The sequence below is a fragment of the Palaemon carinicauda genome, chromosome 45 (assembly GCF_036898095.1).
Source record: "Palaemon carinicauda isolate YSFRI2023 chromosome 45, ASM3689809v2, whole genome shotgun sequence".
Taxonomy (NCBI): Eukaryota; Metazoa; Arthropoda; class Malacostraca; order Decapoda; family Palaemonidae; genus Palaemon; species Palaemon carinicauda.
Window position 1 is genome coordinate 27,079,304 of NC_090769.1, and position 16,398 is coordinate 27,095,701.

General features: G+C 46.6%; 1 protein-coding gene across 4 annotated transcripts in view; it reads right to left on the bottom strand.

The window, feature by feature from the left end:
* LOC137634979 (uncharacterized) overlaps nt 1–16,398 on the bottom strand; it is a 205,253-nt gene that overhangs the window by 83,569 nt on the left and 105,286 nt on the right. For all 4 annotated transcript variants that reach the window (XM_068367575.1, XM_068367578.1, XM_068367577.1 and 1 more), the window contains exon 4: nt 3,565–3,732. In XM_068367575.1, coding sequence (XP_068223676.1) covers nt 3,565–3,732 — 168 coding nt within the window. The remainder of the gene's footprint in view (nt 1–3,564; nt 3,733–16,398) is intronic.

The following is a 16,398-nucleotide window of genomic DNA, read 5'->3' on the forward strand; positions in this document are numbered from 1 at the left end:
GGTAAGTCCTGGGAACTGAGGGAGCAACCTTAGTCTTACGAGCTGAAGAGGCCACAAGATCATGAGTGTCCTTCTGAATCAGGGCCGCAGACAAGTCCTTGATAAGCTCTTCAGGAAACAAGAACTTAGAAAGCGGAGCGAAAAGGAGTTGAGACCTTTGACAAGGTGTGATGCTGGAAGAAAGAAAGGAGCAAAGTTGCTCCCTTTTCTTAAGAACTCCTGACACAAACATTGAAGCAAGCTCGCCAGATCCATCCCGAATTGCTTTATCCATGCAGGACATTAAAAGCATGGCCGAGTCCTTGTCCGCAGGGGAGGTCTTCTTGCTAAGGGCCCCCAGGCACCAGTCTAGAAAATTGAATATCTCAAATGCACGAAATACACCCTTTAGGAAGTGGTCTAAATCGGAGAAGGTCCAGCAAACCTTAGAGCGCCTCATTGCTGTTCTACGAGGAGAGTCGACCAAACTTGAGAAGTCAGCCTGGGCAGAGGCAGGGACTCCCAAGCCTGGTTCCTCTCCTGTGGCATACCATACGCCCGCTTTAGAAGTGAGCTTAGTAGGTGGGAACATAAAGGAAGTCTTCCCTAGTTGCTGTTTAGACTGCAACCACTCCCCTAATATTCTTAAGGCTCTCTTAGAGGACCTAGCAAAGACGAGCTTAGTATACGTTGACTTAACAGGTTGCATGCCCAGCGAAAACTCAGATGGAGGAGAGCGGGGGGTAGCAGAAACAAAATGGTCCGGGTATACCTCTCTGAAAAGAGCCAGGACCTTACGAAAGTCAATGGGTAGAGGAGAAGACTTGGTTTCTTCCACGTCTGATGAGGGATCCAGGTGCGCAGCTTCCTCCTCAGAAACCTCATCACCAGAGTGTAGCGAAGTGAGAGGTAATGTAACAGTGGTATGCTGAACAGCAGAATCTGAACAAGCGGGTGCATAAACGCTTGTGGTTTCATCCTCAAGTCTCTGTTGCTGAGTTAAAACCTGAGGTTCAGGCTGCAAAGACTGGTCAAGAAGAGTAGAGGAAGGTAGGCGCATGGGTTGAGGTGGCTGACTCCTGGCATGAGTTTCTTGTCTCAAGAGTTGCGCTTGCTGTAAGGGTTGCGGATGCGCAGTAGCAGGTTCCTGAGGAACGAGTTGAGGTTCCTGAGGTGTGAGCTGCGAGAGTTGAGGTAGCGGCTGCGCAGAACGCAGTTCTTGTCTCGCGAGTTGAGGTTCCTGAGGTGCTAGCCTAAGGTGTTGAGGCTCTCGCCTTGAGGAGGGTTGAGGTCGCTGCAGCGAGTGCTGAGGTGGCTGCCTCATGGATGGAAGAGGTTGTCGTACCTCAAGAGATTGTTGCCTCGCTGGTGGAACCGCAAGCGGAAGCGGAGGAAGTAAGGCATAAGATTCCTGCTCCCATTGCTGAGGTTGCCTTAAGGAAGGCGGAGGTTGCTGCACACCGCTGGTAACTGGCAACTCAGTACGCGGTAAGGTATCCTGAGGAGCCTCAACTTCGTACGCCTGGCAGACTGGACTGCGGTTAGGCGGAGCGATCGCAGGAGGAGGTGTAACCTTCTCAGCCTGACACTCACGCATTAAGACCGCAAGCTGTGACTGCATGGACTGCAGCAAAGTCAACTTGGGGTCGACAGACGCTAAGGTCTGCTGAGGCAAAGCCTTAACAGAAGATGAGGTCTGTTGCGGCATCACCTTACCCCTCTTAGGAGGTGTGCAGTCACCTGATGACTGCGGAGAGTCAGAGCTAATCCAATGACTGCAACCAGGTTGTAGAGCTCTTGAGGTCTGGACTTTGCGTTTGAGAGGTCTTGAGACCTGAGTCCAGCGTTTTCTCCCTGACATTTCTTCAGCAGACGAGCAAAAGACGGGCTCAATCGTCTGCGGGTGGGAGCGACGGTCTCCGCAAGACACGCCCGCAACCACCGAGGACACCTCTGCGCGCCGACCAAGGCCCGCCGAACCCCTCTGCCCCCCGACACCGCTTCTCCCCCGGGCTTGGGAGCCCGCAAGAGGTCCCGGACCGGGAGGACGACCGGCACGCACAGAAGCACCCTCACGCACCACACCGACACTGACACCAGCACCCGGCACCGCACTGACACTAGCACTTGTCACAGCACCGGCACCATCCCCTCCCACTGCACCCCCGACCCCAAGTTCTTTGACCTCCGCCATAAGAGACTTATGGTCACCAACCACCGATTCCACTTTGTCACCCAAAGCCCGAATGGCACGCAAAACATCGGACATATCAGGTTGAGTACAAATAGTAGGTTCGGGGGTAGCCACTACAGGGGGAGGAAAAGGTTGAGGATCACGAGGTGAGGAAAAAAGAGAAGAGCGAGAAGAACTCCTCCTAACTCTCTCCCCCTCCAACCCGGCTGAATACTTCAGGAATCGAACAAATTCAAGTTCCGAAAGTCCGGCGCATTCCTCACATCGATCCTCCAACTGACAGGGCCCCTCCCCACAGTCAGAACAAGCGGTGTGAGGATCTACCGAGGCCCCCGGAACACGCCTATCACAAGACCCACATCGTCCATGGGGTGGGGCCCGTGAAAGGTCAGACATCCCGAATCAAAGAGTTAGTCAAGGGGGATTCCAAATCAAGCAAAAAGATCGTTAACCATTAAACAGAACTAAATAAAAGCTATCTAAGCTAATAGAGAAGTTTCCAGTATAGCGACAGCCGAAATCTGAGAGAAATACTTCACCAAAAGCCGTGAACAATACTCCAAGATTATAAGCGTATCCCAGAACGTCTTGCCGGAAGCACGACAGAGGAAAAATTGAGGCGGTGTCAACAAGAAGTACTGTAGTACCTGGCCACAGGTGGCGCTGGTGAGTACACCCCCTTCTAGTATAGTGATAGCTGGCGTATCCCTCCCGTAGAATTCTGTCGGGCAACGGAGTTGACAGCTACATGATTATCGGGTAAGTTTAATATTGAAAAAAGGTAAGTATACAGAATATCTTCAGCAGAGCTGGAACAGCCACCGAAATCTTTAGAGAGTTAACGGCAAATGGTGAGCATCGCCAAGTAACCCCATACACTCTATTATCACACTCTTACTTTAGACCTTCAACTTGAGACTGAGAAGGTGGTTGGGGTGGGAAGCTTAACTTTAATGGACTCAGGTTTGTATAACAAGGAACAAAACAAATAACTTAAAAGTTTATATTTGCTCCCATGCATATACAAATTCCTGCTTCCTATCATGAACACAAAGACACTATAAATGATTCAAATTAAAAACTGTGAGAGAAAGATTAAACAGTCTAAGACAGGATGAAACAGTATATCTGTAGTTTCAACCTCGGTCATTAGCTACCTCGTTAATTATTTCAATGGCCATTGCAGCTCTACTAAAGACATTACCTATTTTAAAGGAAGGTTTGCATACAAGTAAGAACATTTAAAGAAATTTGAAAAGCCCACTGAAAAGAGAATAGATGAAAAATAAAAGATATAAAGTTATACATATGGATAGTAGGGATGCTGCAAAGAACTTGTTTTGATGAGGCTACCTTAAATATATATTCATTTAAAAGTCCTTAGCACTTACTTGCAGCTTAGCAATGATGGTGTTAAGATGGGAAATCTTGGTTTGATACATATTTTCTACAGCTGCTGTCCTCTCCCTTGAAGATTTAATAACCTCTTGAATTTTCATATCACAGGCTTTTGTTACTTCTAAGCGAGTAGTCGCAACTGCTGTTTCATTCTCTTGAGCCTATATAAATTTAAACAAAACTATTAAGTAATCTTTTCATAATTTTTCTATACCTTACTGTACTCATCAAGTACCATATATTGCACTGCAAATATATCTTAAAAATTACACAAGGAGCACACAACTATACTAATATTTACAAGAATAAATATTATAAAAAAATCATTAAGTTACAGAACAAATTCATCACTTATATTTAGCAAACATTCCTGTTTAACAAATTATCTGGTCTGTACCAACTGTGTTTCACACAATTGTACATAATTCCTTTTGTATATATTATGCTTGTATCTTCGCTCTTCCCTCGCACTAAAACGAACATGAAAATTCATGTCTGGTTTTTCCTCTGTAATATTGTCTGTCTTGTGAACTTGTTATGTCCTGTTGCCTTGAGGTTTTGTATATAAGGAGAGAGTTCTACAATAATATAACTCAGTCGTTTCCAACTTGCCTTTGAGTTCACAACCTTACTCGGCGCCGTCAAAGGTCACTGCATTGCACCAGTGAAAGAAAAAGAAGACAGTACAGTAGTTACTACAGCACTGAAGTGAATGTATCTCAGATTCCCAAGGTTGCCAGCAGTGATCACACTCAATATCACTGTCACCAATGGCAAGCAATCCATTAATCCCATGTTGCTCATGTTTCAAAGTGATTAAGCAATTCTCCTTCAGTCCATGAATGATTACCAATTACCATTAATACACTAAAAAAATTATCTTTGAAAAAGTGTCAAAGATAGTAATTTTCCAACAACTTTTGTATATACAGACCACGAGGAGCCCCGAAAATGTGCTATAAAGATCAACTAAAGCGCACCCTGGCTCTAACTGACATCGATCCTTCCTCATGGGAAGAAATAGCCAGGGACAGGAAAACCTGAAGAAGTACAGTACACCATGGCACCGTGGACTTCGAGGAGAGGAGGAGACAAAATGAGGAGGCTAGGAGGAGAAGAAGGAGAGAGCGATTAGAACAGCCCCGCCCACCACCTACCCTCCCTTGTGAACACTGTCCGCGACTCTTCCACCACAGACTAGGACTTGACAGCCACATCAGGCATAAGCACCCACCCCATAGATAGGAGGCTGATGGCTAACGACAGAACCCAATACTCGGACATGAGTGGGTGCCGACGACGATGTCTTTCCTATACCTAAGGGAATTACAAAGTTTCATATTGAAAGTTAGATAATTGGCAAGTGACAAGCTAGTTAGCAACACTCATGACCTCTGCTTAGAATTTTGGAAAATCAGATTATTGGATTTTTGGCTACATTTTGTTTCAAATAGTGTTTTTAATAAAGACGATTTATTCTATCCCTAAAACATCGATTTTTCATATTTAAGCAAGCACATCCGGTCCCTTACATAACCCTTTTCTGACCACATTACCTATTCATTTACTTTTTTAAAGAATTTCAGGGAAAGATATTTATGGCAGTTTCTCATTCACAATTCTCTCTGATCCTTCTTGGTTTTCTTTGTTTCTTGATAGTATTGTAAGCTAATGTTTGCTGCACATTTTCAACGTTATATTCATTATAGTTCTTTGTCTGCTCATTAATATATTTACAGTACCATTTTTATGCTGAAGGATGCATAAAGTGTCAAAAACATTAACTAAATATAACTAAACTACAAAAATTTGCCCAGAAAATACTAAGATGAGAATATGACAAATTCGTAGATAATTTGTATTTTCCTAATATATAACTATACAAACCTTAGCTATTTAATAGGGGTGTTACTTTCGGCGTAGCTGAAATGACGAACCATTAATTTTCAACAAGGGTTTACTACCCACACCGCTAGTTAGCCGGGGTAGGGGAGGGTAGCTTGCTACCCACCCCCCTCTCACACACCTGTGCTTGAGCTCACTTTGCTTAGAGGTAGGACTTCAAGGGGGATAGGGCTGGCGGGCAAGTTTGGTTAAATAGCTAAGGTTTGTATAGTTAGGAAAAATACAAATTATCTACGAATTTGTCATTTGTTCCGTAACTGGAATACAAACCACGCTATTTAATAGGGGTGACTCACCCATAAGGAAGGGTGGACGTCCCAGCCAGTCTGACTTTTGGCTTTACCTGGGGGCTTGTTATTCAAGTACAGTGTGTAAGCACCCAAGAAATAAAGAGTCCCTGCACCTTGCTAGAGCCTTGCTACACAAGGACTGCTGCATACACAAGCTGTGTGTGAAGGTAAGAAGAAGTGTGACTCGTCCTAGGAAGTTGTTCTGAAGTTCTTTAGATGGAAACTTGTAGACTAGGACTCTCCCAATACCACCTCGTTAGGGTATGGGGACGTAACAGTATTAATCTTAGTGCTAGGAACACAAAGGAGCATGTTTTATTTGCAGTGGTTTGAGGTCAGCTATGCAGAGAACCCAGGATCCTGCTTCCCCCAAGAGAGGGGATGGTGAAGAAAAGAATAGGGGCCAGTCAAACCTTTTCATTCATGCAGACTAAAACCGGGTAACAATGCCCTTAACCTTCTGCTACTTGTCCAATAAGGAGCTTGAGATTTTAAACCAGCTGTTGCGCAGCCACCTCAGGGCCGATAGCGAACGTATTGAGTCTCCTGTGGGTCACGTCTTGCAGGTAGTGGGATGTGAACGTTGTTTGACGTTTCCACACCCCAGCTTGAAGAACCTGCGTCACTGAAAATTTTTTTTTGAAGGCCAGGGACGTAGCTATGCCCCTGACATCATGTGATCTAGGGCGACTTGATGGAGGAGGGTCTGGATTCAGTGCCAGGTCAATGACCCTACGAATCCATGAAGAGATGGTGTTCTTGGTGACCCTCCTCTTAGTCCTTCCTGTGCTGACGAATAGAGCTGGTACATGAGGACGGGCTGCAGCTGTTCTTTTGAGGTACAGCCTTAAGCTCCTTACTGGGCATAATAAGAGATGGTCTGGGTCATCTGTTACAGTACGGAGACTAGAAATCCGGAAGGAGTCGAATCGAGGATCCACCACTCCAGGATTCTGAGTCTTAGCAATAAACTCAGGGACGAAACTGAACGTTACCTCCCCCCATCCCCTTGAATGGGCGATGTCATAAGAGACCATGAAGTTCGCCGACTCGCTTGGCCGAGGCCAAAGCTAGCAGGAATACAGTCTTCCAAGTTAGGTGGCGATCTGATGCCTGGCGTAATGGTTCGTAGGGAGGTCTCTTAAGAGACCTGAGAACTCGAACCACGTTCCATGGGGGAGGTCTCACTTCCGACTGAGGGCAGGTAAGTTCATAACTACGTATGAGTAGGGACAGTTTTAGCGATGAAAGAATGTCCATTCCTTTCAGCCTGAAGGCTAGACTTAAGGCTGAGTGATAGCCTTTCACTGCCGAGACTGAAAGGTGCATTTCTTCTCGCAAATACATGAGGAACTTCGCTTCTGTTGGAATAGTGGCATCGAGTGGAGAGATACCCCTTCCACGACACCAACCACAGAAGACTTTCCACTTTGCCTGGTAGACTGCTGCCGAAGACTTTCACAGGTGTCCAGACATCAACTTTTTGCGAAAATCCTCTTTCAGAGAGATGCGGGATAGTCTCCAGGCGTGAAGTCGTAGTGAACCTATGGCTTTGTGGAAAATGTTGGCATGTGGTTGTTTGAGTAGATTGTGTCGTGGAGGGAGTTCTCTTGGTAGCTCCGTTAGGAGTTGCAGAAGGTCCGGGAACCATTCCGCGTGATGCCAAAGTGGAGTTATAAGGGTCATTGAAAGATTGACCGATGTTCTGGTGTTGTTGAGTACCCTCCTCATCAGACAGAACGGGGGGAAAGGTGTGAACGTCGATGTTGTCCCACCGTTGTTGGAAAGTATCTTGCCAGAGAGCCTTGGGATCTGGGACTGGGGAACAGTACAGCGGGAGCCTGAAGCTCAGGGCCGTTGCAAAAAGATCCACAGTCGGAGAACCCCACAAAGTCAGGACTTTGCTGACTACTAGATGATCCAAAGACCACTCGGTACTCACTATCTGAGAAGCTCTGCTCAGATTGTCGGCGAGCACATTCCTTTTGCCCGGAATGAAGCGTGCAGATAGTGGTATCGAGTGGACTTTGTCCATCTCAGTGTCTCTACTGCTAGATGGGATAGTTGCTGCAAAAAAGTACCTCCTTGTTTGTTGATGTAGGCCACTACTGTGGTGTTGTCGCTCATCACCACCACTGAGTGACTTGCCAGGTACTGTTGGAACTGTTGAAGGGCCAGAAAGACGGCCTTAATCTCTAGGAGATTTATATGGAGATACTTTTCTGACTCTGACCAGAGGCGACCGTTGGGAACTAGACGGGCCAGCATTGAAAGATGACCGAGGAGACGTTACCACAATTGGGCTGGAAGTTCTTCTCATCTGAGAAAAGGTCTTGCGACCTTCCTCAGCCTTGCGACCTTCCTCAGCCTTGCTATCCTGTCGTCTGATGGGAAGGCTTTGTGGAGATTGGTGTCTATAATCATGCCTAGGTATACCAGTCTTTGAGTGGGAAGCAGTGAGGACTTCTCGAGATTTACCATGATCCCCAGATCTTGGCAAAGTCTCAGAAGTTTGTCTCAGTGTTGAAGAAGGGATGACACAGAGTCTGCTAGGATTAACCAGTCGTCCAGATAACGGAGGACACGGATGCCAATCCTATTAGGGTGAACACTCTGGTGAAAACTTGTGGTGCTGTGGAGAGACCGAAACACAGCACATTGAACTGGTACTTTCTGTTGTCTAGGCTGAATCTTAAGTACTTCCTTGAAGACAGATGGACTGGGATCTGGAAGTACTCGTCCTTTAGGTCCAGTGTGCGCATGAAGTCTTGCGGTCTCACTGCTAGTCTGACCGTGTCAGCCGTCTCCATGCTGAACGGAGTTTGTTTGACAAACTTGTTCAGAGCTGAGAGGTCGATGACTGGTCTCCAGCCTCCAGACACCTTCTTTACAAGAAAGAGTCTACTGAAGAAGCCTTGAGATTCGTCGAGGACCTCTTGGAGAGCGCCCTTCTTCAACAGGGCCTGGACTTCTGCCCGAAGGGCTTGCCCCCTTGCCGATCCCATGGCATGGGAGCTCAATGACACTGGATTCGTCGTCAGGGGAGGTAGAGATGTTATGAACGGGACGCAATATCCTAGACTGATCACGGAGATTGTCCAGGAATCGGCCCCGAGTTCCTCCCACCTGTTTGAGCAACTTGTAGGCATCCCCCCAGTGGTGGACATGCAGGGGGACTGCCTATCCTAGCGTTTGCGGCCTCGGCTGCTCCCTCTAGGATTTTTGCCTCCCCTGGAAGAATTTTTGTCTTTCCTTCCTTTGACAGGATAGGGCTTAAACAACACGGTCTTCGCTGCTGTCGTTGTTTTAGTGGTCTTGATTGGACGGGACTGCTGTGGTGCTGGAGGCTTATAGGGCTTAGATGTTAAAGCCCTATGAAGGAGGGAGTCTTGATGAGACTTCCTCCACCTCTCAATGGCATGTTCCACATCCTTAGGCTCAAACAAGATAGATCCCTCTAGAGAAGAATGTCCGCATTGGATACCTCTGACACCACAACGTCGACAAGAGACAGAGGATCAATCTCTTGTCGGTGACGGCGACTGCTTGACAGCGGCACCCAATCGGATGTAGTTAAGTAAAACCTCCTTGGAGGGCGAACCCTCAAGCCCCAAGGAGGGCCAAAGCTGAAAAAGGGGGATTAGTGACATATCCTCCACCGGGGGGAGAGGTGGAGCTGCTTCGCTAGGGGAAGCAACATCAACTCTCGAGCCCCGAGTTTGGGAAACAGTAAATTGGTCTACGCTACCACTCGACGGTCTCTCAGAAGAGACCGATCGAGTGGGAGCTTCGGAGGAGGTTTGGTCAGCGGAAGAAGAGGCCTTGGGTTTTCTCCTTTCAAAGAAACCTACAAAGGAGAAATATCCCGTTTGGACTTCTTCCGTCGTCGCGAAAACCTCTCCCACTGGGAGGTAGACCACTCCCTACACCTGTTATTGCTATCACATCATTGGCCCCTACAGGAAGGGCAAAGGGCGTGAGGATCGGTCTCAACTGCCGACATGAATGTTCCACAGGGGCGGTCGGGAAACCCAGGGCAGGTGCTCATATTCGCAGAGGCCAACTTCACACACAAAACTAGAAAAGGAAAAGAAAAAAAGCATTAAATGGCTGCCAAATGACGGCGAGGATGAAAGCGGACACATCCGACTACCATCCGAGCCGAGAGCAAAGTGAGCTCAAGCACAGGTGTGTGAGAGGGGGGGGGGGGGGTTAGCAAGCTACCCTTCCCTACCCCCGCTAACTAGCGGTGTGGGTAGTAAACCCTCGTTAAAAATTAATGGCTCATAATTTCAGTTACGCCGAAAGTAATATGACAAATTCGTAGATAATATGTATTTTTCCTAACTATACAAACTTTAGCTACTTAAAATGTTATTTTTATTAGTAAAATAAATTTTTGAATATACTTACCCGATAATCATGTAGCTGTCAACTCCGTTGCCCGACAGAATTCTATGGAGGGATACGCCAGCTATCACAATACTAGAAGGGGGTGTACTCACCAGCGCCACCTGTGGCCAGGTACTATAGTACTTCTTGTTGACACCTCCTCAATTTTTCCTCGGTCCACTGGTTCTCTATGGGGAGGAAGGGAGGGTCGATTAAATCATGATTATCGGGTAAGTATATTCAAAAATTTATTTTACTAATAAAAATAACATTTTTCAATATTAAACTTACCCGATAATCATGTAGCTGATTCACACCCAGGGGGGTGGGTGAAAAAACCAGTGTACAAGACTAAAGGATAGCTAAGTATCCCGTATTTCATATGATCAGTTATCCACAATAACAATGAAATAATAAGTACCTGGTAAGGAAGTCGACTTGAACCGTTACTCTGCCTTTAATAAGATCGTCTTCCTTACTGAGCGCAGCGTTCCTCTTGGGAGGCTGAATCAACTCAAAGGTGCTAAAGTATACAGGGCTGCAACCCATACTAAAGGACCTCATCACAACCTTTAACCTCGGCGCTTCTCAAGAAAGAATTGACCACCCGCCAAATCAACAAGGATGTGGAAGGCTTCTTAGCCGACCGTACAACCCATAAAAAGTATTCAAGAGAAAGGTTAAAAGGTTATGGGATTATGGGAATGTAGTGGCTGAGCCCTCGCCTACTACTGCATTCGTTGTTACGAATGGTCCCAGGGTGTAGCAGTACTCGTAAAGAGACTGGAAATCTTTGAGATAGAATGATGCGAACACTGACTTGCTTCTCCAATAGGTTGCATCCATAACACTCTGCAGAGAATGGCTCTGTTTGAAGGCCACTGAAGTAGCCACAGCTCCCACTTCATGTGTCCTTACCTTCAGCAAAGCAAGGTCTTCTTCCTTCAGATGAGAATGTGTTTCTCTAATCAGAAGCCTGAATAGTAAGAAACTGAGTTCTTAGAACTTGGAAAAGAAGGTTTCTTGAAAGCACACTATAAGGCTTCTGATTGTCCTTGTAAAGGTTAAGACCTTTTTAGATAGTACCTAAGAGCTCTAACTGGGCAAAGTACTCTCTTCAGATCATTCCCCACCAAGTTGGACAGGCTTGGGATCTCGAACGACTTAGGCCAAGGACGTGAAGGAAGCTCGTTTAGCAAAAACCGAGCTGCAAGGAACATGTAGCCGTTTCAGATGTGAAAACAATGATCCTGCTGAAGGAGTGGATTTCACTTACTCTTTTAGCTGTTGTCAAGCACACGAGGAAAAGAGTTTTTAATGTGAGGTCCTAAAAAGAGGCTGATTGGAGAGGTTCAAATCTTGATGACATAAGGAACCTTAGGACCACGTCTAGATTCCAGCCTGGAGTGGACAACCGACGTTCCTTTGAGGTCTCAAAAGACCTAGGGAGGTCCTGTAGATCTTTGTTGGTGGAAAGATCCAAGCCTCTGTGGCGGAAAACCGCTGCCAACATACTTCTGTAACCCTTGATCGTAGGAGCTGAAAGGGATCTTACTTTCCTTAGATATAACAGGAAGTCAGCAATCTGGGTTACAGTGGTACTGGTTGAGGAAACTGCATTGGTCTTGTACCAGCTACGGAAGACTTCCCCTTGAGACTGATAGATTCTGAGAGTGGATGTTCTCCTTGCTTTGGCAATCGCTCTGGCTGCCTCCTTCGAAAAGCCCCTAGCTCTTGAGAGTCTTTCGAAAGTCTGAAGGCAGTCAGACGAAGAGCGTGGAGGATTGGGTGTACCTTCTTTACGTGAGGTAGACTTAGAAGGTTCACTCCTAGAGGAAGAGTCCTGGGAATGTCGACCAGCCATTGCAGTACCTCTAAGAACCATTCTCTCGCGGGCCAGAGCGGAGCCAACCAACGTCAGCCGTGTCCCTTTGTGAGAGGAGAACTTCTGAAGTACCCTGTTGACAATCTTGAACGGCGGGAATGCATACAGGTCGAGATGGAACCAATCCAGCAGAAAAGCATCCACGTGAACTGCTGCTGGGTCTGGAATCGGAGAACAATACAACAGGAGTCTCTAGGTTATCGAGGTAGTGAACAGATCTATGGTTGGCTGACCCCACAGGGCCCAAAGTCTGCTGCAAATATTCTTGAGAAGGGTCCACTCTGTGGGGATGACCTGACCCTTCCGTCTGAGGTGATCTGCCATGACATTCATACCGCCCTGAATGAACCTCGTTACCAGTTAGCTTTCGATCTTTAGACCAGATGAGTAGGTCCCTTGCGATCTAGAACAACTTCCACGAAAGAGTCCCTCCCTGCTTGAAGATGTAAGCCAGGGCTGTGGTGTTGTCAGAGTCCACCTTCACCACTTTGTTAAGCTGGAGGGACTTGAAGTTTATCAAGGCCAGAATAACCGCCAACAACTCCTTGCAATTGATGTGAAGTGTCCTTTGCTCCTGATTCCATGTTCCCGAGCATTCTTGTCCGTCCAAAGTCGCACCCCAGCCCGTGTCTGATGCGTCCGAGAGGAGACGGCGGTCGTGTTTCTGAACAGCCAAATAGACTTCTTTGAGAAGAAAGCTGTTCTTACACCACGCGAGAGAAGACCTCCTCTCTTCGGAAACAGGAACTGAGACCGTCTCTAGCGTCATGTCCTTTATCCAGTGAGCAACTAGATGATACTGAAGGGGGGGGAGGTGGAGTCTCCCTAACACGATGAACAGGGCCAGCGATGAAAGTGTCCCTGTTAGACTCATCCACTACCTGACTGAGCATCGGTTCCTTCTCAGCATGCTCTGGATGCATTCTAGGGCTTGGAAGATCCTTGGGGCCGACGGAAAAGTCCGAAAAGCTCGACTCTGAAGATCCATACCCAGGGAGACAATGGTCTGGGATGGGACGAGCTGAGACTCCTCAAAATTGACCAGGAGGCCCAGTTCCTTGGTCAGATCCATAGTCCATTTGAAAATCTCCAGACAGCGACGACTTGTGGGAGCTCTTAAAAGCCAGTCGTCTGACGGAGCCGGATACAAGATCATGGTACTGCTGCACAGTCTGTGAACTGTCAATCATGGGCAAGCGAGGAAGTACAGTGACAACCCGAATCTGTCTAGACTGTCTGGTTCGTACAGACAACTCCTTATCAGGTTGCTGAGGTTGCCGCACTGCGTCACAACAAGTCACTTCTGTTGGTTGTTGAACGTCTTCCCCGTGACACATTGACTCCGTAAACAAAAAAATCCTCTAACAAGGACTAAGCTTGGACTGCATGTCTTGCAACACAGCTCAAGGTCTATGGGAGCAGGTGTGGTAACAGACGGGATTAGCGACTGAAGTGGAACCATTACCTTCCCTGGAAGCATGTTATGCTTAAATAAAAGTCCATAAGAGGCTATGCAGCTAAAGGCTCCCTCCAAATGACAGAGTCCTCAAGGGAATATCAGAAGGAGGGAGAAAAGAACTTTCTCATCTACAGGGACCATATCCTAGAAAAGCTAAGTTCTCTCAGTGAGGGTTCACTGGTGCAAAAGCAGCAGACTAGAAGGCAACGTTATGAAACTGCTTGACAGTCTAGTGAGTTGGCAACAACCAAAGATGTGTGACTGAGAAGCATGCGGTAAGGTATGCAGAGCATGTTGTATGCAGAATATGCTGTATGCAGAGCATGCTGTATGTAGAGCATGTTGTATGCAGAGCATGCTGAATGCAGAGCATGCTGTATGCAGAGCATGTTGTATGCAGAGCATGCTGAATGCAGAGCATGCTGTATGCAGAGCATGTTGTATGCAGAGCATGCTGTATGCAGAGCATGCTGTATGTAGAGCATGTTGTATGCAGAGCATGCTGAATGCAGAGCATGCTGTATGCAGAGCATGTAGTATGCAGAGCATGCTGTAAGCAGAGCATGCTGTATGTAGAGCATGCTGTAAGGTAAGCAGAGCGTGTGCATGGCGTTTAACATTTCTCAGAAATTCCATGACCAGTGCTAGAGTGCTTTATGCATGCTTGCATGGGGTTTAAATATCAACATAATATTTACCTTACATTCATAACTCATGATTCATATTTTTTGCCATATTCTGCGATATTGTTAAAAATATATTGCAAGGAATACAAATATATTTTTATAAGTAATACAAATAACCTCCATTATCATAAGGTTTGAAAATGGAGGTAAGGTATGCTGAACAGCAGAGTCAGAACGAGCTGGAACAACAATAGTTGTGGTTTCCTCTTCAAGACTCTGTTGAGGGAACACCTGAGGCTCAGTCTGCAAAGGCTGATCAAAGGAAGAAGCAGAAGGTAGGCGCATGGGTGGAGGAGGCTGACTCCTGGCATGAGTGGCTGAACCCAAGGGTTGCGCTTGCTGAGCGGTTGGCGGAAGCGGAGTAGCAAGTTCCTGTTCCTGTGGTGTGAGCGGAGCGCGATGAGGTAGAGGCTGCGCAGAACAAGGTAAATGTCTCGCAAGCTGAGGCTCCTGAGGCGCAAGGCTAAGGTGTAGTGGTGCTTGCCTTGTGGAGGGTTGAGCTCGCTGCAGCGAGAGCTGAGGAGACTGACTCAAGGACGGGAGAGGTTGTTGTACCTCAACCGAGTGTGCATCACTGGTGGAGCAGCAAGTGGATGCGGAGGAAGAGAGGTATAATCCTCCTGATCCCATTGTAAAGGTTGCCTTAAAGAAGGCGGAGGCTGAACACCACTGGGAACAGCAAACTCAGAACGTGGCTCAACATCGTACGCCTGGCAGGTGGTACTGCGATCAGGCGGAGCGAGCGCAGGCGGAGCGAGCGCAGGCGGAGGGAGTGTAGGCGGAGGGAGTGTAGGCGGAGGCGGAGGCGCAACACTCTCAGCCCGACACTCACGCATCAAGACCGAAAGTTGTGACTGCATGGACTGCAGTAGAGTCAACTTGGGGTCGGCAGACACTAAGGTCTGCTGAGGTAAAGCCTTAACAGCAGAGATCTGTTGCGGCAGAACCTTACTCCTCTTAGGCGGAGTGCATTCAACTGATGACTGAGGAGAGTCAGAGCTAACCCAATGACTGCATCCGGGTTGTTGAACTCTAACTTCGTACGTCTGGCATAGGTCTGGACTTTACGTTTAAGAGGTCTTGAGACCTGAGACCAGCGTTTTCTCCCCTAAATTTCTTCTGCAGACGAGCAAAATAAGGGCTCAATCGTCTGCGGGTGGGAGTGACGGTCTCGGTAAGACACGCCCACAACCACCGAGGATACTTCTGTGCGCCGATCAAGGCCTGCTGAACCCTTATGCCCTTCGACATTGCTTCTCCCCTGGGCTTGGGAGCTTGCAAGAGGTCCCGGACTGGGAGGACGACTGGCGCGCACAGAAGTACCCTGACGCACAACACTGACACACTTTGCGCTAATCACTTATCACTTTGATTTTCTGTTTGCACTTATTTCACTGAACTCGAAACTTTAAGTGGTTTGTACCTGAAACACGCAATTCTATCCTTTCTCAAAAGTTAGTAATTGCGAAAACAGAATTACAATGTAACAGAAAAATCTAATGAAAGATAAATAATTCAGTGGCTGGAAAGAGACTAAACACTAGATCACTCTAGAAACGTTTACCTTCTTCCCCTAAAGAGACTAGGGAGAAGAGCAAAAACGATAACAACGTTACTCGCTTGAATGAAACGTTTATCCTCCTCTTTCTCCCTCCGTCTCTATCTCTCTCTCTCTCTCTCTCTTGACTTAGAACCTGAGAGAAGAGCCCAATCATATATATCGTTAAAACATATTATTGTTAAAGGAAAAAACTGAAATATTTCCCAAAATGAAAAGTTCCTTATTAGGATTAAAACCATTAAGTTAAGAAAGAATGAACAAAACGCTAGACACGGTTACTCTTACTGCAACGTGAAACCGTGAAAATTCTTTCTCTATCGTAACGATAGAGCGCAAGTTGAACGTTCTGAACGTCAACAACTGCAGAGACAAAACAAAACGTTAGTTCAACTTTGAAAACAGTACGAGACTATCAAAGAAATTCTTTCAAACTCTGTGGCGGAAATAGCATAATATGTTAACAGGTAAAACCGAAATGACAGGCTCAATGTTAATTAACTTCGGTACCAAGAAAAGACCGCCTACTATTAGGAAGGTCGAATATAAACAAATATAAAAATTAATTTTAATAAGTTTATAATAAAAGGAAGTTAATCTATAACTTTTGTTAAGCAAAATTAAGAAAGAGAGTCTATACTCTCTTACACAC